The sequence below is a fragment of the Bos mutus genome, chromosome 25, assembly GCF_027580195.1.
Source record: "Bos mutus isolate GX-2022 chromosome 25, NWIPB_WYAK_1.1, whole genome shotgun sequence".
NCBI lineage: Eukaryota > Metazoa > Chordata > Mammalia > Artiodactyla > Bovidae > Bos > Bos mutus.
The window spans coordinates 12,757,330-12,780,181 of NC_091641.1; the positions used below are offsets into that span (position 1 = coordinate 12,757,330).

The 22,852-nt window shown below is 45.4% G+C and overlaps 1 protein-coding gene across 1 annotated transcript in view; it reads left to right on the top strand.

Moving 5' to 3' along the window:
* GALNT17 (polypeptide N-acetylgalactosaminyltransferase 17) overlaps positions 1–22,852 on the top strand; it is a 429,083-nt gene that overhangs the window by 234,588 nt on the left and 171,643 nt on the right. Inside the window, exons 4-5 of the mRNA XM_005889873.3 lie at positions 1,057–1,231; positions 4,512–4,709. Coding sequence (XP_005889935.1) covers positions 1,057–1,231; positions 4,512–4,709 — 373 coding nt within the window. The remainder of the gene's footprint in view (positions 1–1,056; positions 1,232–4,511; positions 4,710–22,852) is intronic.

Here is a 22,852-nt window from a genome sequence, read left to right on the forward strand (position 1 = left end):
GAAACAAAAAATGTGGGGTTTTTTCCTTGTGATGAGATGATGATTCTCAGGTACACAAGGGTATCCCTTCATGTCTGTAGACTTAGACACATTTGGCCTGTGATTCATCTCTTCTGCTTCTTGGTTGTGCCCTTGGAACAGGTTAGCCTCCCTAAGATTGTTCTTTTTAAAAAATGTTTAGTTATATTTATGTGTTTATTTATTTTTGGCTGTGCTGGGTCTTCGTTGCTACGCAAGGGCTTTCTCTAATTGCGGACTACGGGAGCTACTCTAGTTGCTGTGCAAGGGTTTCTCATTACAGTGGCTTCTCTTGTGGAGCGAGGGCTTCAGAGTGCAGGCTCAGTACTTGTGGTGCATGAGCTGTGGTGCCCTGCAGCTTGTGAGGTCTTCCCCAGGGATCAAACCCATGTCCCCTGCATTGCAAGGTGGATTCTTAACCACTGGACCACCAGGGCAGCCCACTTCCTAAGACTGTCCTTAATTGCAAAGTGGAATTCATCTAGTAAATTAATGGGATTAATCTAGCAACCACCTAGGTTGCTGTAAGGATTAAATTAGATCATATAAATAATGCACTTCGTACCACCTGCTGGTGGCAGAAGGGAGTGTTCAATCCTGTTGGCATTTCTTTTGCCATCACGGTAGCGTCTCTACTGCTGGGCGAAGATTTTACTTCTTATGACCAAAGCACAAACCCTGTTAATGTTGCGTCTAGGGTGTAACGATGGGTCTGGACCTCCCAGAACACATCCTGTGAGGACTAGTGTATGTGCAGATGGAAAAAAACATATAAAGTGGATAAACAGGACCCAGGAGACAGTGCGAGCACAGGAATGTTGGCCAAGGAAGGAGCGGGGAGCAGAAAGAAAAGAAATCTCAAAGGACATCAGTCAGAGATACCTTCTGACTCACACAGACCCAGTTGTCCTTTTTACTAAAATGACTAACATGCAGACTTCTCTGGAGTCTCTGGACTGTCTGAAGATCCGTTGGTCTCACAATGGGTTGGATGCACGTTTGACCTGTTTATGGATCTTCCTGTTTTGTCATTTGCAGAGGAGCTGAAGGCCCCCTTGGAGGAGTATGTCCACAAACGCTACCCCGGGCTGGTGAAGGTGGTGAGAAACCAGAAGAGAGAGGGACTGATCCGAGCTCGTATTGAGGGCTGGAAGGTGGCCACCGGCCAGGTCACTGGCTTCTTTGATGCCCACGTGGAGTTCACCGCTGGCTGGTAGGTCACAGGCTAAAACCCGGAAGCACTTGGGACCTGCAGCATGGTCAGGAGGTCTGGAGTCTGGGAGGTGGACGCACTTTGCCTGTTTCTTCTGGGGCCCCGGGAAGAATGGGGAAGGGCGGGTAAAAAGAAGGTGAGACCGTAGTTTGGGATAAAACTGGAAGCAGGGAGAAATACATCTGCTGTTTACTCAGTCTGTCATCGTCATTCTTGCCATCATCATCCTATCATTACCGTCATGAAAATCCCTGTGAAAATGATATATTAGTTAGACAGAACTCAAGATGACCCTCGCTAAGAAGACAAAGCGGTCATGTTCCTGATGTTCTCTTTTGCTGATTTGTTTGTTTCCATTTCTGGGGAGGATGGTTAACTATTACGGGGTGGGGGAGATTCATTTATAATTCTGCCTACTCAGGCAAAGCTTCCTAGAATTTATGGGATTGTCTTTAACATCATTTAGAGGAGGAGAAGGGTTTCTCTCTGCCGATATGCCCCGCCTGATTTCCTGGTAAAAAGAACAATATGAGAGAAATTGGGGAGCACACACGGAGGAGAAGATTTTGTATGTAAGAGAGTAAAGCATCCACAATGCCCCAATCAGTCACCGAGCGTGTGAAAATTAGGTTCGAGCTTTACAGTTATATGATTATTTCTAACTAACCAATGGTAAGTCAAGTCAGAGGTTAAACCCCTACGCCAGGTTGCAGAGGGTTAGTAAGAAGCAGAGTCTTTAACTTCATTAATGTTGGGACTTCCCTGGTGGTCCAATGGTTGGTACCCTATGCTTCCACTACAAGGGACCCAGGTTTGATCCTTGTTTGGGGACCTAGGATCCCTTGTGCCACCCGATACAGCCCCCAAAAAGGAATGATGGCATCTCGAATATGAGCCGTCTCACAGTACCCTATTTGAAAAGCCCATGTCCCATCACTAATTAAACACTGAAATATCTATTCTTTATTTGAAACCAACTGTAGAATCCTTTTAATGGCCGGATAAAAGGATGGTTTTGCACATGAGCACACAATGGTTTGGAACCTGGGGTCACTGTTAACACTGGCCCTTTCCCGTGCACACAGGCGTCTGTTACCATCTCAGAGCCCAGTTTTCTTCCTTGTTTTTTTTCTGCTGCTGTCAGACCCTGATACAACAAGTTGGTCTGCAGCCCTGACCTCCCCTGAGCCTCGTTGTTATCTTGTAATCATTCTCAAAGTGTGGTCCCCAGACCAGCATCATCTGGGAACTTGTTAGAAATATATATCCTTGGGTTCCACCCAGACCTATGACATCAGAAGCTCTAGGGTGGGACCCAGCAATCTGCTTTAACCAGCCCCGACCCAGAGGCTGCTGCTCACTCAAGTTTGGAAACTCTTGAGCAAGAATCCTTCTGAGCACATGGAGCCTTAGCCTTGCCCTGTCTCACCTTTTCCTCCACATCATCCTCTCCTCATTTCTTTCCTGTCCAATCAGGTGGCACCACCATGCCCCCATCACTCAGTTCTTATCTCTCCATCATGTTGTGTTAACTTATCCAATCCCCCTCCAGCTTTAGCTGGTTTTGCCTTCTATTTCACATGCCCACCTGTTCCTCTCTGTCTTGACCTCCACATTCCTGGACAGCATGTCATTGGAGTGACTTGAATATGGTGGAGAAGATGGTCTAAGAGTGGAAGGGATGAGTTGTCTACTGGGAGAAATCAAGGCAGGCTTCTTGGGAGAGGTGGCACTGTATGTGGGTGGCTAGACTTCCTGCCCAGGCACAAGGGCATTCCTGGAGGACAACAGCAAGAGTGAGGACTTGGAAGGGGCAGAGCTCTGAAGCACATCTAGAAATCGTGAGAAGTCAGTCCCGTTTGGCATCAGCTTCTATGGCGTGTGCAAAAGTATCAGAGGCAGTAAATGGCTCTGGGTATATTTTATTGCTCATTTTAAATAGAAAGATGAGATGTGCCAACAGGTAATTCAATAGCTGCAAATGAAAAGAGATGGGATGGAGGCCGAGCTTTCTCATTATTCTTCCAAATAATGCAGAGGAATGGGATTTTCGCTTGACTCCCTTCCAAAGCCTGCGCTCTGTTCTAAGCAGGAAGATTAATGCCCTGGTTTCTGAGAGCCATCTTTTCCTTCTCGAATGTGGGAAACGATCCCTTCCTACATCTGCCTCGGAGAACACACCCTGGCAAGGGTGTCTGGCCATCTGCTTTCTCCTGAGCTGGCAGGGCTCCTCCTTGAACCCTGAGCCAGGTCCCTGCCTCTCTCCTGCTGCAGCCCTGAGGAGGCAGGCTCGCCGAGAGCAGGATTCTGCCCACTTTTACATTCAATTAGTTCCTGCCTGCCATCCCTAACCCATCCAATTACATGCCTTTTAAGAAATCAATTAAATAATCAATTAAAACAACGGAAATAGTCACACGCACAAAGAAGCTAGTGAAATGCATATTGAAACCAGGCCATCTCGGGTAGAAGTGACCTATTTGGGGAAAGACAGTTCAGCTCCTGCAGGAAAAAGAAAACCAGAGGCATCGGCCAGTGCCAGAGGGGAAACTGAAAACCACGAAACTGCAGGGCAGTGCAGGTTCTCTCAGGAGGGCCTGGCCTTGACTTAGACACTGTGGGTATAAAAGACAGGCCAGAATTGCTGGGGCAGAGGCCCTGGGTTCTCAGTTCTCGCCTCCGGCCTTTCAAGCCAGCCCAGGTGACACTGTGGTGACCCCACAGGGGCCAGGGCTTGAGCTGCAGGCCACGGGGCTCATTTAAAGCCACTTGATCCGTCTAGAGCCACCTCCCTGTGAGTTCCAGCCTGCCCAAAGCCCAGCCTTCAGCTAGGATGCTTTTGTTCATTGTGGTCTTGAGGTCTGAGCCAGTGGGGGTGCAGGTGAGCCTCAGGAGTGAGCTTTTTTTAAATTGTATTTATTTTATGTTTTGGCTGTAGTGGGTCTTCATTGCTGCACTCGAGCTTTTTCTAATTGTGGTGAGCGGGGGCTACGCTTCGCTGGGTGCACGGGCTTCTCATTGTGGTGGCTTCTCTGGTGGCAGAGCACGGCTCTAAGGAGCCCGTGATACTAACTTTGGACCTGAGTTGATACTGCAGGGTCTACTAAAGGATGTTTCCAGTAGTTGCAGCTCCCCCAGGCTAGTTGCCCTGCCGCATGTGGGGTCTTCCTGGACCAGGGATGGAACCGGTGTCCCTTGTATTGCAGGGTGGATTCTTAACCACTGGACTACCAGGGAAGCCCAGGAGAGAGGTTTTTATTTCTACTTCTCTGTGTTTCAGGGCCGAACCAGTGCTCTCCCGGATCCAGGAGAACCGGAAGCGTGTGATCCTTCCCTCCATCGACAACATCAAGCAGGACACCTTCGAGGTGCAGCGGTATGAGAACTCGGCCCACGGGTACAGCTGGGAGCTATGGTGCATGTACATCAGCCCCCCGAAAGACTGGTGGGACGCCGGAGACCCTTCCCTCCCCATCAGGTCTGTGCCAAGTGCCTGTGCCCCGGAGGCCTTTGCGTCCCCAGATCCCAGGCCAGGGAGGGAGGGAGAGAGGCTGGGAGAGACCACCTGGGGATGGAGCCGCAGTGGGGAAAACAGCTGCTTGAGGATTTGGGATGTTTTCCCACTGAAGTTTTCTTGTTGAGAAAGGATGCTGCATTTTGCTTCTTTTTCACTAAAAATTTTCTGCCTCAGCTTATCAAACAGCAGTCCTGAAGGATGGCAGTCAATAGGAATGCTCACACTTTTTCATTCTTCCTCGTATTCTGTTGAACTGTGTTCAGGAGCTTTTAAGCATGGAGTTGAAAAGGTGTTAATTCCTGGGACTTTTCCATACTTGGATGCTTTACAATTGCCGTGATGTAGGAATACGTACACAAAGGACATTTTTTGTGTGGTACCTGCCCCCCTCCCCCAACGGGTAACCCAGGGCCTTTGGACAGCTTGGTAGGACTTTTGCCCCAAACCCCAGCCAGCTTCCCTTGGAGGCAAGGAGATAAGTCCTTTGTGGCGGACCAGTTGGGAAGGTGAAATATAAGGGACAGTGAATAAAGTTGGTAGATTCTGATGCCATATTCGTTTCCTGTGGCTGCTGTAATAAATGAACATGAATTTACTGGCTTAAAGCTGCAGTCCCCAGCCTTTTTGGCACCAGGGACCGGTTTTGTGGGAGACAGTTTTTCTACAGACCGGGAGTAGGGGAGATGGTTTCAGGATAATTGGAGCCCATTATACTTATTATGCACTTTGTTTCTATTATTATTACGTTGTGATATATAATGAAGTGGTATATATAATGAAGTGGCTCAGATGGTAGAGAATCTGCCTGCAATGCAGGAGACCGAGGTTAGATAACTGGGTCAGGAAGATCCCCTGGAGAAAGGAATGGCTATCCACTCCAGTATTCCTGCCTAGAGAATTCCATGGACAGAGAAGCCTGGTGGGCTACAGTCCATGGTGTTGCAAAGAGTCGGGCATGACTGAGAGGCTAATGCTTTCACTTTCATAAAATGAAATAATTGTACACCGTATACACTATTATTCACCATAATGCAGGATCAGATCATTAGGCTTTAGGTTCTTATAAGGAAGCGCACAACCTAGATCCTTCACACTCGTAGTTCACAGTAGAGTTCAAACTCCCATGAGAATCTGATGCCTCCTCTCATCTGATGGAAGGAAATGTGAGTGATGGGGAGCCGCTGTAAACACAGTGAAGCTTTGCTCGCTCGCCTGCCTGCAGCTCTCCTCCTGCTGTGCAGCCTGGTCCCTAACAGGCCACAGACCGGTACCGTTCATGGCCCAAGGGTTGGGGACCCCTGGCTTAAAGCACAGAAATTTATTTTCTTACGTCCTAGAGGCACTGCACTAATCTGCAGTGAACCTTACAGAGCTCAACGCAAGGTGTCTGCAGGTGGGTTCTTCTGGAGACTGGAAGGGAGAATCCACTTCCTTGCCTTTTCCAGCTTCTAAAGGCTGTTCTCATTCCTTGGCTCATGGCTACTGCATCACTTTCTCCCCCTGCTTCCTTCATCACGTGGCTACCTTCTTCCCTTGACTTTCCTGACTTCCTCCCATAGGGGCCTTTGTGATGACAATTGGGATCAATGTGAATAACCCATAACAATCTCCCTCTTCTTGAGATCCTGTACTTAATCATATCTGTGAAGCCCTTTTTTCCATATAAGCTAACATAAGCAGGTTCCAGAGATGAGGATATGGATATTTTTTGGGAGGAAGGGAGCAGGGGGTATTGTTCAACCCACCACAAATGCTTTGATTTTCAAACAAGGTGTTACCTGAGTTATGGTTCAATATTTTTTATGAGTTCTATGTGAGAATCAAAACTTATTTAATATCTTCATGGTTCTATGTTCAAAGAGATGGAAGGGGCCATCTTATTGATTCTTTGCCCTTGTTTTTGGGCTGTGTTTATTGGTATAAAGGGGCAACTGTGGAACAGGAGTGAGGATTTTCTGCAAGGATCCATGAAGTTCTTTCTTAGTTTATAAAATTTTGATAAACCAGAGTAGAGTTTTGAAATGGACTGATCCCTGTTCAAACCAGTCAATCCTAAAGGAAATCAACCCTGAATATTCATTTGGAAGGACTAATGAAGCTGAAGCTCTAATGTTTTGGCCACCTGATGCGAAGAGATGACTCATTGGAAAAGACCCTGATGCTGGGAAAGATTGAATGCTGAAGAAGAGAGCGGCAGAGGGTGAGATGTTTAGATAGCACCATCGACTCAATGGATGTGAATTTGAACAAACTCCGGGAGAGACTGAAGGACAGGAAAACCTGGCATGCTGCAGTCCATGGGATCACAAAGAATCAGACACGACTTAGTGACTGAACAGCAACAACCCTTGTTCCATATTCTCTTATTTTCTAGCACAAATTGAAAGCTGACAGACTGCATTAGGGTAGAGCTACCAGATGAGCCGATTTTATGTAACAGAGAAGGTAACCTTTGGGGCTAATAACTTGCTCAGCTGGGGCTGTCTCATAGCTCAGTTCCCATCCCAGCCTAGATGTTCAGTGGCTTCGTGTACTGTGGCAGGGCTGCACTCTCAGATTTCTGCAAATAATAATGTAGATTCATCACTAAGGTATTATTTGAAAACCAGAGCATAACTTTAAGGGATATTTGGTTGAGATATCCTTTCACACCCATCAGGATGGCTACCATAGTTTTTAAAAAGGTAAATAACAAGGGTTGGCAAGAATGTGGAGATGTTGAAATCCTTGAGTATTGCAGGTGGGGAGATTAAAAGGTGCAGTTGCTATGGAAAACAGTGTAACCATCCTTAAAAATTAAAAACAGAGTTATCATATGGTCCAGCAGTTCTGCTTATGGGAATATACCCCAAAAGAGTTGAAAGCAGGGTCTCAAAGGAATATTTGCACATTCGTGTTCATAGCAGTGTTGTTCACAATCAACAAAAGGTGGAAGTAACCTAAATGTCCATCAACAGATAATGGATAAACAAAATTATAATGAAATATTATTCAACCTTAAGAAAAAGAAAGAGGACTTCCCTGGTGGTACAGTGGATAGGGATCCGCCTGCCACCGCAGGGGACACGGGTTCGATCCTTGGTCTGGGACCATCCCACATGCTGAGGATCAACTAAAGCCCGTGCGCCACACCTACTGAACCTGCCCTCTAGAGCAGCAGCTACTGAAGCCCATATGCCCTGGAGCCCTTGCCTCTCAACGAGAGAGAGATCACCAAAATGAGACGCTCACGCACTGCAGCTAGAGAGTAGCCCCTGCCCACCACAACTAGAGAAAGCCCACGTGAGGCAGGGGAGATGCAATGCACCAAAAATCAGTCAATAAATAATTTAAAAAACAAAAGAAAGAAAGAAGGAAATTTTGACTCATGCTACAACATGGATGACCCTTGGGCACTATATGCTAAGTGAAATAAACCAGTCATGGAAAGACAGGTACTATATGAGTTCATTCCTATGAAGTACCTAGAATGGCCAAATTCAGAGAGCCAGCGGGTAGAGTGGTGGTTTCCAGGGGCTGGGGAGAATGGGAAAGTGGGTACTTGTTATTTAGTGGGTGCAGAGTTTCAGTTTTGCAAGATGAAATTAGTTCTGGAATCTGGTTGCACAGTCTGCAAATGTATTTAACGCTGCTGAACTGTACACACAAAAATGATTAAGAACAGTACATTTTGTTATGTGTATTGTAACAGGATTAAAATGGGACATGCCTAAAGACCCCAAGGCCTTCAGATCTTGAAGGGACAGGGTTCATGCGATGGATTCAAAGTCAGTTTCATATTTCTGGCCACGCACTGCTTCCTCCCTGACACACAGGGAGGCTGACCTCCAGCCGTGACAGATAAGGGAATGAAAGTGTGACAGTGGAAAAGAAATGGATGCAGTGCACTGCTTGGGGCTTCCCAGGTGGCTCGGTGGTAAAGAATCTGCCTGCCAATGCAGGAGATGCAGGAGACTCCACTTTGATCCCTGGGTTGAGAAGATCACCTTAAGGAAGAAATGGCAACCCATTCCCATATTTTTGCCAGGAAAATTCCATGAACAGAGGAGCCTGGTGAGCTACAGTCCATGGGATCACAAAAGAGTCGGACGTGACTGAGCTACTGAGTCCACATACACACACACACACACACACACACACACACACACACAGTGCTTTATAATGCCCAGAACACACAACTATCCCTACATATGTGAGGCACTAGGAAAAAATTGATCTTCTATTTTACGTAACATTAAGATGACTAATATGCATTTAAGAAGACTCAAAAAATGGAGTCATGATCATGAGTCGTTAACATGACATGCATCTCTGATGTACACAATAGAATTGAATATTAATGATCTCTTTTTAATGTATCATAACTTATGAAATGCTTAATCTGTTAATAGTTGATGGAGATATTTAACTGAAGGAAGGACTTTTTATGGCCCTTCTGATGTTATTAAGCAGATACAATACTGTTTCTTAAATGTCAGGATGTGATGGTTTCCCATTCTCCTTGTGATTTCAGTATTTTAATAGTAATGGTTTTAATCTGGTAAAGGATGGGGTGAGGAGAACTTTTTCACCATCCAAATGGCATTAGATTGGATGAATCTTTAGCTACTGAGTCTTCCCGGTAGGCAATACAAATATAGGAGATGCTGCATTCAGGGGATGAATATTCTTTCCGTTTTACTCTTTTCTTTCTCTTTCTTCCTATGTATTTTTTCCTTCCTGTTTGGTAATCAGGGCCAAAAAACAAAACACACAAAAAAATACTGCTAGATATTCAACCTGTTTCTCCCAGTGGAAGACCCTTTCTTTATCATTCTTAATTCGTTACTAGTCTACATGCTTTATGAAGCCAGGACTGCAGCTTTCCTGTTGTAATTCCGGAGAATAATAAGTACTTAGCACTTCGCAGGGATGCTGAAACTATTTAGTGAATGAAAAAATGGATGAGTGACGGATCAACATCTTTTCTGGCTTCCGTATCTGGTTTCCAGGATTCACACATCTTTGTCCTAAATGGGAGGAGAGGGGCTACTTCCACACACAGGGTCCCCATCTGCCCCACCAGCCACCTTTCCCTTGCTTAGCACGAGTCAGGCACCAATGAGGGTGTTTCTCCACTGCCAGGATCGCTGACCACCAGGCTTGGGGTTAGATGGTAGGATACCACCCTCTCTCCTTGGAGAGGCGATTGAGGGTACAGCTCACTCCAGAGAATCTTTCCAGACATATTCCTCTCCCAGACTTCACTTACTCACTCTCATTTGTCAGCTAGCTGGTTTTTGATTATCTGCTTTGGACCTCTTTTTGCATGATTTCTTGAAATACAGCGTCTATTGCCCGAACATCCTCAGCCCCAATATGGACGTGGTGGTTTTGTCGCTCTTTCGACCCCATGGACTGTAGCCTGCCAGGCTCCTCTGTCCATGGGATTTCCTAGGCAAGAATACTGGAGTGGATTGCCATTTCCTTCGCCAGAGGATCTTCCCAACCCAGGGGTCGAACCGGGGTCTCCTGCATTGCGGGACGGACTCCTGACCTGCAAGTGGATTCTTTACCAACTGAGCTACGAGGGAAATACAACATGGGCATAATAGGTCCCATTTTAACACAGTACATACAGCTGAGGGCACGAAGCAAGGAGAGGAGGAGGGTCTGAGGACACAGAAAGGAGGGGTGGCGCTGATTGGGAAGGAAGAGGGAGTAGGGGGTGGAGTCAAGGACACGAAGAGTGGTTTGGTCTTGAAGAGCCAGAAGAGAAAGCTTATGCTGGGTGACCCACATTTTCCTTATGAATTGAGAGGAAATCATTGCTAAGAGTAAAAGGTAGATCTTGAATTAGGTGCCACAGAAAAAAATGACAAAAGTCTCTGAGATGGATGAGCCTAGAGCTTGTTATACCGAGTGAATTAGTCAAAAAAGAGAAAAAACAAATATTGTATATTAATGCGTATATGTGGAGCCAGAAGAAAATGGTACTGATGAAACTATTTGTAGAGCAGGAATTGAGACACAGACATAGGAGAACAGGCTTGTGGGCCTGGAGGGGGAAGGAAAGGGCTCGTGGACATATCAGGGGAAGGAAAGGGTGGGATGATCTGAGAGAGCGGCATTGAAACATACACACTACCACGTGTAAATGTTTAGCGCAGGGAGCTCAGCTCGGTGCTCTGCGATGGCCTGGAGGGGTGGGATGGGGAAGGTGGGTGGGAGGGAGGCTCAAGAGAGAAGGGATCAGTTTAGTTCAGTTCAGTCCGACTCTTTGCGACCCCATGAATCGCAGCACGCCAGGCCTCCCTGTCCATTGCCAACTCCCGGAGTTCACCCAGATTCACGTCCATCGTGTCAGTGATGCCATCCAGCCATCTCATCCTCTGTCGTCCCCTTCTCCTCCTGCCCCCAATCCCTCCCAGCATCAGAGTCTTTTCCAATGAGTCAGCTCTTCGCATGAGGTGGCCAAAGTACTGGAGTTTCAGCTTTAGCATCATTCCTTCCAAAGAAATCCCAGGGCTGATCTCCTTCAGAATGGACTGGTTGGATCTCCTTGCATCAAAGGGACTCTTAAGAGTCTTCTCCAACACCACAGTTCAAAAGCATCAATTCTTCGGTGCTCAGCCTTCTTCACAGTCCAACTCTCACATCCATACATGACCACTGGAAAAACCATAGCCTTGACTAGACAGACCTTTGTTGGCAAAGTGTATGTATATTAATAGCTGATTCACATAGTTGTATGGCAGAAACCAGCACAACATTGTAAAGCAATTATCTTCCTATTAAAAATTCATTAAAAAATAAAGATCTGGAATAATTGCCAAGAGGAATGGGAATGGGTGAGCTGACCAGGAACCCCCAAACTAACTGATGACTGCTTTGGGGGCCCAGAAATGTAAAATCAATAGATTTTCCATGACGGTTTCTTGACAAAAACCTGCTTAGAACTCTATTGTGCTTTAATGCCAAGTTAAATTGTATTATTCATAGCATTATGTCCATAGATGTGAAAAATAGTAGCAATGATAAGGAAGAGGGATATAATATCTTTAGCCTGAAGGCACCATGAATTCCTGGGCACCTGCCTTAGCTCAGCAGCCTTCAGATGTCTGTAGCTCACGACTTGGGAACCACTGATCTTCACAGTTCTTTTCAGCTGTATAATCTCATGACTTTGACCATGGGAGGGAAGGGTGTGTGGAGTTGTCAGAGGTGGGATGTTTCACAGCACGTTGCTTTCAGGGCATTGGCTGAAGCTGACTCATCAGGCATCTTCTGGGATATGCCAGTGGTGCCCGCCTGCTCTGTGTTAGGTGACCCTGTAATTAGTGACATTACTCATTAATAACTAATTCAAGCTGATGATTAACAATTAGCAATCCTTAATCCAACATATAATTTGATCATAAATTACAAGGTACAGGGACCATTAGAGCCTGTTAGACTCAGAGTTGAAAGGGCTGTCCTGGAAATGTATAGCTGCTGGAATCTCAAATTCTGTGTGCAAATGTATACAAAAGGAGAAGGTAATTTTTTTCCTGTAGAGGAAGAATGACTAGCTTACAGAGAGGAAATCTTCACGTGAAGAATCAGCTCTTCTTAGACTTGGAAATAATGCTGTCATTCCCGATAGCTCAGTTGGTAAAGAATCCGGTTGCAGTGCAGGAGACCCCGGTTCGATTCCTGGGTCGGGAAGATCCCCTGGAGAAGGGAAGGGCTCCCCACTCCAGTATCCTGGCCTGGAGAATTCCATGGACTGTATAGTCTGTGGGGTCGCAAAGAGTCAGACACGACTGAGTGACTTTCACTTTCACTTTCCTTTGCATCAGCAAATATATTTTAGGAACTGTGTGTTCAGCCTTGTGGTAGAAACTTCCAGGGCTGGGGGTTCATAATGATGGATTGCACGATCCTCTTAGGGGAGCTCCTGGGCTGGCTGGAGACACATGGCTCAAGTGTGCATAATCACACATTAGTGCAGGTAAACGCGGATTTGTCGAAGCGGGGAAGCTTTGTGAGTGCCGTGGTTTCAGGTGCCTGTGCACGTGCTCGTTTACTCAGTCATGTCTGACTCTTTGAGACCCCGTGGACTGTAGCCTGCCAGGCTCCTCTGATCATGGAATTTTCCAGGCAAGAATACTGGAGTGGATTGTCATTTCCTTCTTCAGAGAATCTTCTCAACCCAGGTATCCAACCCACATCCCCTAGGCAACCACTAATATACCTTTTATCTCTCCCAATTAGCTTTTTATTTATCCAACCCACATCTCTTGTGCCTCCTGCATTGGCAGGTGGGTTCTTTACCACTGAGCAACCTGGAGTGACTAGGAAAGCTTATAAAAACCATCAATAATGCTGGAATTTTCTATATGCCTGCATTTTTCTTTTGTTTTACACAATACAAATCCATGTACACCTCCTACTAGCCCTACGAGATAAGTATTCTTACCATTCTCATTTCACAGGTATGCCACTGAGGCGCAGGAGCAGCACTTTATTCAAGGTTGCACGTCCAGTAAGAGATGAATCTGAGATTCGGATATAGTGGGTTCAGAGTCTATGCCCTTCCACACTGTGCTCTTTCTTCTGGAAAGGGGGTGACTTGTTGAGTCTTATAAGCCGCAGGGGATTTTCCCTGGGAAAGTATATGGAAGATGACACAATTAGAGGTCAGCTTAGAAAATGAGTGTGTTTGAGGTCTCCATGACCACCCTTGGGTTTGACAATCCACTATAAGGATTCATACCACTCAGAAAAGCAATCATGCTCGTGGTTATGGATTATTTCAGTGAAAAAATACATATTAGAATCAGCCAAGCAAAAAGAGGCATATGGCTGAGTCCAGGAGAAACCAAGCATGAGCTTCTGGTTATCCTCTCCCTGTGGAGTTGCACAGGTAGTGCTTTAGTCTCCCAGAGGTGACATGTAACAACACATAAGGTATTGCCAACTGGGGAAGCTCACTGGAGCCTTGGTATTCCTGGTTTTTACTGGGAGTCAGTCCTGTAGGCATGGAGCACCCATGTGATTGAACTTGGCTACTCAGTCTCCACTCCTCCCCACCTCCCTCTGCAGAAGTTGAACTAATTACAGCATGACCCAGGGCCTCAAAGACACCCTTATTGGGCAGGCTATTCCAAGGGTTTAGTGGTTATCTTTAAGGAGCCTGGCAAGGGTCAGTTCTTCCTTTGGGATATGCAGAGTTTGGGCAACTCAAGTCCACTGAGTTCCTCTACTGACAGCACAGCAAGGATGTTGTGGGTGTTTAGGGTCGGGTGTGGAGACAAAGGTAGAGAATGTGTGTTTAAAAATGAAGGGGAAAATAAAGCAGAGGGAAGATGGAAGCCTGAGTAACTTGAAACAGGAGATCAAAAAGAGGAGTCTGGGCTCCATCCATTGATCCAATGAGCCAAAATGAATATGAATAAAAAGCTAATTGGGAGAGAGAAAAGGTATATTAGTGGTTGCCTAGGGGTGGGAGACGAGTGGTGGGAGAAATGACTGTTAATGAGAACAAACAGGGTTTGGGGGGGCTTGATAAAAATGTTCCAAAATTGATTTTGGTACTGATTGCAAAACTCTGTGCACATACTAGAATCTATTGAATTGTAGGCTTTACATAAATGGATCGTACAGAATGTGAATTCTACCTTAGGACCTGGTGGCCATCGACAGATAGCAGATGGCCAATCTTGCAACAAGATGAAGATAGTCAGATCTTAATTCTTGGCTCAGAGTCTTGTGTGGTGTCCCCTTTGGGGAGCAGGGGAAGTGGCAGGACAGGACAACACAGAGAACACAAGGAGATAAAACTGGGATCCAATTCCAGAGCAGTGAAGTTGTCATGGTTGACTTCCAAGCAGGGATTCAGAAGCCATGGCACATCCTGGGCAGAAGTTGAATATCTCACACAGACAGACCCACCATTACCATTGACCTACCTGGATGGTGTATATGAATACTGACAAAGTGCAGTGCACTGTGGGTAAAGGACTGGGTCTGAAGACCACAGTGCTCAGGACTTCAGTTTGAATCTAGGAAAGGAGAGTCAGAAAAAGAGTCTGGCACAGGGGCCAAGGGAAGCCTGTCACAATTCAGGAAGAGAAGAATCACGGTAGAAAAGCTAACCATCCTCCACCTTCTTTTCCTTCCCCCGACATTTTCCCAATAATAGGAATGCCTTGCTCGATTTTGCCACCAACAGGGCCTGTGTCATTAGGCAGGTCACTCACCATCTGCATAAATGAGCTTTTAATTTTCTTATCCATAAAACCTACCCAGCATTTGAAGGTATATTGTTCCTATAGTGGAAAATTTTCATAACAAAGCTCTTGGTCCCTCAGATGAAAAGCTCTAATTGTAAGCTCTCTGAGTTTATGGTGTGAGGTGTTGTAGATAATTAAATGTTTCGGTTAATAGAGTTCTACAGCAGAAGCAAGACATGGGAAAATTTACAGCTGAAAATCCTCTTCAGAATTCTACTTGCTTTCTTCAGGGGACAGTCCTAGAGGAGCCCTGTTGATAGAAAGTGTTGATTCAGTCAGTACTGGTCAGCTGTGAGGTTTCATGCCCCTCTCGTTTCTGATGTACAGTAAAGTGAATCGGTTATACACACACATATATCCACTCTTTTTTAGATTCTTTTCAGAGTATTCAGTAGAGCTCCCTGTGCTATACAGTAGGTCCTTATTAGTTATCTTTTTTGTATATAGTAGTCTGTATATAGTTGTGGGTGTTCAGGGTCTGGTGTGGAGACAAAGGCAGAGTAGTCCCAGCACCCCTCATCTTGTCCCCCCTTTGGCCCCTTTGGTAACCATAAGTTTATTTTCTACATCCGTGACTCTATTTCTGTTTGGTGAATAAGTTCATTTCTACCATTTTGTTAGATTCCACATGTAAGCAATATTATATACCTGTCTTTGACCTAATTCACTTAATATGATAATCTCTAGATCCAACCATATTGCTGTAAATGACATTATTTTATTCTTCTGATTAGTTGTACATTGTATATATGTATCACATTTTCTTTACCCATTCATCTGTCAATGGACATTTCAATTGTTTCTGTGTACTAGCTATTGTAAACAGTGCTGCAGTGAACATTGGGGTGTGCACCTTTTCAAATTATGTTTTCCTCCAGATATATGCCCAGGAGTGGGATTGCTGGATCATGTGGTAGCTCTATTTTTAGTCTTATAAGGAACCTCCATCCTGTTCTCCATAGTGGCTGCACCAATTTACATTCCCACCAGCAGTGTAAGAGGGTTCCCTTTTAAGGAGAGGCATTTTTAATGCCATGGGGATTTGCACAGAAAAATAAAGGACCCACATTTGCCAAGTGAGTCTCTTGAGGGAGGCTGTTCATTATAGAATGAACTACGCTTTTACAATGGTGAACACGGTGCTTTTGGGAAATTAATGGTATTTCTTGACATCAACTCTGTACCTTCAATGCCATCTGAATAATCAGTTTTTCTTTCTGCGTGACACACTGTTATCACTGCTAGACACTTTTCCTTTGGAAGCAAAATTCCTAGGCAGTGCCCTGGAGCAAGAGTGGAGCTTGCAGTGTGACTGTTCTCGGCATTGACAAGCATCATCTTGCCTCCATCAACCAAAGTGTGTTGTGACAGCTCACGGCAGCTACATAGGTGAATCTGAATAGTTGGGAAGGTTTTCCTCTTCACCCACATAGAGGTTCAGTGTGGTGGGCTGCCGAGAGCAGGTGAGTTTCACTTTGAAAAGTGAAAGTGTTCACTGCTCAGTCATGTCCGACTCTTTGCGACCCCACGTACTGTTGTAGCCTGCCAGGCTCCTTCGTCCATGGAATTTTCCAGGCAAGAATACTGGCGTGGGTTGCCATTTCCTTCTCCAGGGGATCTTTCTGACCCAGGGATTAAACCTGGGTCTCCCACATTGACTCTTTACCATCTGAGCCACCAGGGAAGCCAGATTTTTAAAAATGGAAGACGCTTTATCTCTGAGTTAAATGTCTTGTTCCTGAGTTATTCCTGGACACGAATAGGGGAGCAGCAGTACCATTAATTTTAGCAAATTGATCTGGTGGGGAAGCAACAGTAGGACTCAGGTTCCTCTTTGGTTGGAGCTGGATGGGTATCATTTCAGGTATGTCGGGAGAAGTAGGCTCCGGCTTCTAATTCTAATAGCTTTAGTCCCTCCTTTTTGATGATTCCAGACTGTATTGTCTTCTGGGTTCTTTTTCTTTCGTTTTACTTATTTATTTATTTGTTTTGGCTGCTCTGGGTCTTCGTTGCAGTGCTCGGGCATCTCGTTGCGGTGGCTTCTTTTGTTCCGGAGCAGAGCTTCAGAGCACGTGGCCTTCAGTAGTTGCGCTGCAGGGGCTTAGCTGCCCTGCAGCGTGTGAGATCTTCCCAGACCAGGAACTGAACCTGTGTCCCCTGCATTGGCAGGCAGGTTCTTAACCACTGGCCCACCAAGGAAGTCCTTCTGGGCTATTTTATATTACTTCTTTCCCCTGCCCTTTCTTCTCGTTGCTTTTTTCCACTCCACCCTCAAAGCCCAAAAAGTAACTGGACGAGACTCTCAGAGTGAGTTCAGAGCACTTGGGGAGGGTTTCTGTCTTTCAAGACTGGTTAGTCCCTTTCAGGCCTTACCAGTTGGCACAGCCTTTATGTCCAAGGCTCCACTTGGAGCCTAGCCCTCATCCATTTTCACCCCTCTTTTCTGGAAATTCAGGAACACAGGACTCATTTCTCTTAGATGGGAGAGAAAGCAAATAGCATTTTCTTTCCAAGCTCAGGAAGTTCATCATAAGCACTGATGGCAGAGCCTGTAGTGACTTTTTCCCCCAAATAATGAACTGTCAGCAGCCCTGCGTACACAAATGACCATTTGCTATTACCTTCCTGGACACGGAGACATTCTTCATCCTGGGGACCCAGCACCGTTTTGAAAGCTGCAGGAGTTTTTACCCAGATGTTTTCAAAGTAGAGAGATTCAGGCTGACACTTTTGCAATCTCTCTCTGGAGTTTTAGGTCACAGTCTTCACTCTTTTTGCTGCCAACGTGGCTCTAAAAATAGCTTCTGCAACCAAGCACATGCGAAGTCAGGGGCAATGCATTTCATTTTCTCCGAGAACTCCAGGCTCCTGTGTCTTCAGCCACCCTGGTGGCATATCCTCATAGCAGCAGAGAGGCTGCGCCCAGCTTGCCTTGCTGTTTTGAACAATGTAACTACCAGTTCTGCAGGATGAAGCCCCTTCAAAGTCTTTTGAGAACAGGTGGTGTGGGAGGCCCAGGAAAGCTCACCCCGCCCAGGAGGCCCTTTATAGACTTGGTATGCTCAAGTCCGCATTTTGGAGTCTGACTTCTGTGCATGAAGTTCAATGGACCCCAGGTTCCTAAGAAGTTTAACTTAAAGAAAAAAGAGAGATGTTTCTTGAGTGTCTTTTATTAACACTGAATTTCTGACTGCAACATACATGGTAGCTGTGGGCAGTTTCCTAAACACAGCTGGCTGGGGGGTGAGCCAGTCCCATGCTCCAGCCATACCTAAAGTTTCAGGTGGAGGGAAGGGTTCTGAGAATGACTCCCAGCAGGTGACAGCTTTTCACTTTAGAGGTCAACCCCACCTCCTATCCTGATTCAGTTTATCTTAATTCAATAGTTTGGTGTCTATTTATTTATTCATCGATTCATTCATCATTCATGTAATCATTTATTTTGCCATTGCTCGGTAAAGGTTTCTAGGAAGTTGCTTTCATCTGTACTGAAAAACAAGCTGACAGTAACTCTTAATCCAGACAATTCCTTCTCCACATACAACCCCATCCCACCCGCTACAGGGCATCCCAACAGTGAGGTAGGTGATGATGAAGTAAAGGGAAGTAAAAAGGCAATGAGGCCAAAGAAAGGTGATGAACATGAACTTTTCCTCGCCATCTCTGGTATCCTCTCCTCAATTAAATGCTCTGATGTGGAGAGAAAAGATAAATTATCACTTCTGCCATTAGGTTGTTAGAAAATTTCCATAGTTTTAAATCTGTCTTGGACAGGGAAGAGCAGACTACGGAATCATTCATTCACTCTCCAGCAAATGCTGATTAAGCCCTTACTATATGCCAGGCTCAGCCAGTTCAGAAAGGGGCTAGGGACTGCTGCTGGGTTTGGGTTACTAGCAATAGTTCATTTCTTTGGAAATGCTCGGCCTCTTCAGGAAACGATGCTCATCTCAGATGGTTTCTGAGTGTGTGAGGACACATGGACTTATTTCCCCGAAATCAGTGAGCTCCCACTTTTTTGGCACCAGGGACCGATTTCATGGAAGACAATTTTTCCATGGACATAGGGCAGGGAAAGGTGGTAATGTGAGCCTTGGGAAGCAATGGGACACTGCTCACCTCCTGCTGTGCTGCTCAGTTCTGAACAGGCTGAGGACGACTGGTCCATGGCCTGGGCGTTGGGGACCCCTGCCCTAAATGGCTGAGCAGAAGCCTCAGGGTCTTTGTGTGTCTCTCTTTCCCTTGGACAGTGTCCTTAGCCCTCCTGACTATTGTCACTGGCAGATGTGTGCAGCTGGCCTAACTGTGATGAGGGCTTGTCTCCTTAGGCCCTCGTGGCCCATACTGGCTTCAGACACCTGAGCTTAGGTCACGTTCCCCCCCACCCCTCCTAGTCTCTGCTGCAGGCTCATCTCCTGGGAGGGGGACCCCCCGCTGCTCCTCTGGCTTTCACTCAGCCCCCTTCCCTCCATGGGAGCTGAGCCTCCTGTCACATGGCCACACCACACCATAATGGTCACGTGGATGAGATGGGTCCCCCATGGATATAAGGCCACCTGTGGGGCAGTCTCCTTTCGAGGTCTCCATGGAAAATGGGAGCAAAGCACCTCCCTCCCCTGACTTGTGTGCCAACCTCACTATCAGACACATTTCTACCTCTCTCTCTGGACCAAAACTGGGCACCTGTCCCCTCTCGCTACCTTCCTGTCCCTTGTCTCCTCCTTATGAGATCTTAGGTAGGAAAACTGTGGGCTTTTATTCTGAGCCCTTCTGAATTCTCCCCAGCACCAGTTCCAGTACTTGGCTTTAGTGGAGCAAGAGGGTTTTCTCTCAAATCGTAAGAGCTGTGGTCTGCTTCCTTGGAGCTTAGAGTGGAACATCACCTCCTGAAGGCTTTGCCTCTTGCAGAGCAAAGAGAAGGGCATTTCTGAAGGCGGGCTGTGCCCCAAGCCCTGCTTCACCCGGGTTTTGGAGGACAAGTGTGGACAGCAGTAAGGACCCATGTGTTTGATCAGCCCTGCCTCAGGCCCCCAGCTTGTTCTGTCTCTGGCTCCTCTGAGACCCTGCCATACCTTCTGGTCTGCACACCCAGCTCTGCCCTAGGTCCTGGGCCAGGACATCTGACATATGGGGGTCAAGGTGCAACTCCAGTGACTGCGCTGTGAGCTGAGAAGCCAGGTTCCCATCCTGAAGTGTGAGCCACTGAGCATCCTAGCCAGATCTCCCTCCTTCCACTTGCCACCGCTCCTCCCATTCTACTCCCTCTACGAGGCTCTAGGGTGGTGTCCCCACTTGACACGCTCCAGTCCACCAGCGAGTTCATAGACTCCTCTGACTTCCTGAGAGCTGGGGCCTTTCTCACTCTGGCCAGTCGGTCACTTGGGATACCAGCTGTGCAGTGAGCCCTAGGCTTCTGGAAGTGTCTGCAGTGCCTGCCTGCCTGCCTGCCCTGGAGTCACACCTCTGAATCCTGCTTTCTCTTGGCCTGGGGTGCCCCCTGCCCTAGCCCCAAGATGGCCCTTTGGATTCCTAGTTTCCCAAGGGATCACTGAGCTCTGGTTGTAAATTGCTGGGACCCTCAAATGCAGTGATTTTGCCTGAAGGGCTGAACTTTTTCAGACCACCTCTGTGCCTCTGTGGCTGATATGTAACTTTCCTTGACTCCAAATGGTTGCCTTGACTTTTCCAACCCCTGTCTAGGTGTATCTCCTTGTATATACATGCTTCTGAGTTGTGAAAGAGGGTGGTTTCATTGATTGAATTTTTATGTGACCAGGACATCCACATTCTCCTCTCCCAAAACCCTATAGTAGTTTCTTAAAAATAACTATGCATAGAAGAGGGGAAAAAAAGCCTTAAATCTTGTTATCTCTGAAAAACTGGAATATTGGCTTGAAGAAACTCGAAATTGCAGAGACTTCAAATCCTAAAGAATATAAGGAAGGAGGAGCTGAGGCTGACAGCCATGAAATTAGAGCTCTGTAATTTGTCTATAGGCTTTCAGGGGTGAAAAAATAAGAATAATTTTCTGCCCTGCTTCTAATCCAGATGTTGTCTTCCAGCCCAGCAGAGAAGAACAAGGGCAGTGACGAGGAGACTAGAGAATTTTAAAATCACATTGTAAAAATACCTTTTTTATTAAGTATTCATGGTAAAATGTATTATGTATGCATTGTAAGTTTAATATTCATTGAAAAAATTTAAAAATAAAAAGGAAGATTAGATAATCACTCATAATCACACCACCCAGTGATAACCACTATTAATATTTCATTAGTTTCTTACATGTTTTAAATTATTTTGTAGTTTTATAAAGGTTATAGATGGATGTGTTTAAAAAGTCAAACATATCTTCTACAAGGCTTTGCTCATTCTTTAGGGGCATCACTCTCCACTCTTGCAAATGATCCTTTTGTTTACTTCTCCGTCACCATACTTACAGTTCTACTTCTTGTTTTTTGAGGTGTAAGTGTGATTTCTTAACTTCCTACTATGAAAGATGATGTAGTAACTCTTTGTCATTCACTCACACCCATTTGCATTTATACATCCTCTCATTCTTTCCCCCATCCTCCATTATAATTGTATTGTAATTTTGTTCAGATCATTTATTTTTTTTTAAGACATTATTATCTTTTTAAAAAAATTTTTGGACATGCCCTGTGGCATGCAGGATCTTAGTTCCCCAGCCAGGGGTGGGACCCACATCCCCTGCAGTGGAAGTGTGGAGTCTTAAATACTGGGCCACCAGAGAAGTTCCTAGATCATTTTTAATATTTACATTATTATAATTACTTGCAGCTTATTCAAGTGGTATATTTTGGTTATTTCGCTTTTCCTGCACAGCTTTTTGATTTCTGTGTACTTAATTATTGCCTTTTTGTGGTTGTTTGTTTGCTTACTTTGTTCTCTAGGTACTTTTCACTAACTCCATCCCAAACCCTCTATCTCTTGTCTGAATTCTCTCTCAATCCTCTCAGTCACATTAGATTCCATCCAGTTCATCTTTTTGAAAGAAAACTTTCCAGAGTGCTCTGACCCCTTCCACCAGAACTGGCTGCGCACTGAAACACAGGTGCTCAGGCTCCCTTCACTTCTCACCTATATTGTATCCCCCATGTTCTGACCTCATGTCTTTTCTTCCTTTTTTTTTTTTCTTGGCTTATTCCCTCATTTTAGTGATGCATGTCTTCAAGCAAATGTTTTAGTCTTAGTGTATCTAAAAATACCTAGATTCCCACTTTCCACTTGGAAAGATTTTTCCTCGTATGTTCTGTTGTCTCCAAACTTCCAAAGTGGCTATTTGGAAGTCCAGGGTCATTCTGACTGCTGGTTCTTTAAAGGTGGCTTATCTTTATCTCTTTAGAAATCCTTTTATCCCAGGTATTCTGAAATTTCAAGATGATGTGCTTTGGGAGAGATTTATTTTTTATCCATGATACTGAACCCTCAGTAGAACCTTCCAATGGAAACTCATGTTCATTGTTGATGTTCTGTGTGTGTGTTCTCCATTTTTTTGCAACTCTTTTTATTAATATTTGGGTGTTGAATCTCTTGGACTGATTTTCTTGTCTTTTACTTTCTTATTTTTCATTTTTTGTGTTTTGACTATACTTTCTCGGAAATTTCCTTAACTTTCTTTTCCCATTTTTGCATTTCAATTTTCAAGAGTTTGTATTGATTCTCTAACTGATCTTTTGTTACAGTACCCGGTTCTTTTTTTTATAACTACAATATATTATCTGAGGATATTAATGCTACATTTAAAAAATAAAAGCATGCATATCTCTCAAGCATAATATTAAATCAAAGAATCCAGTTCCCAAAGAGAATACATAGTTTCATTCT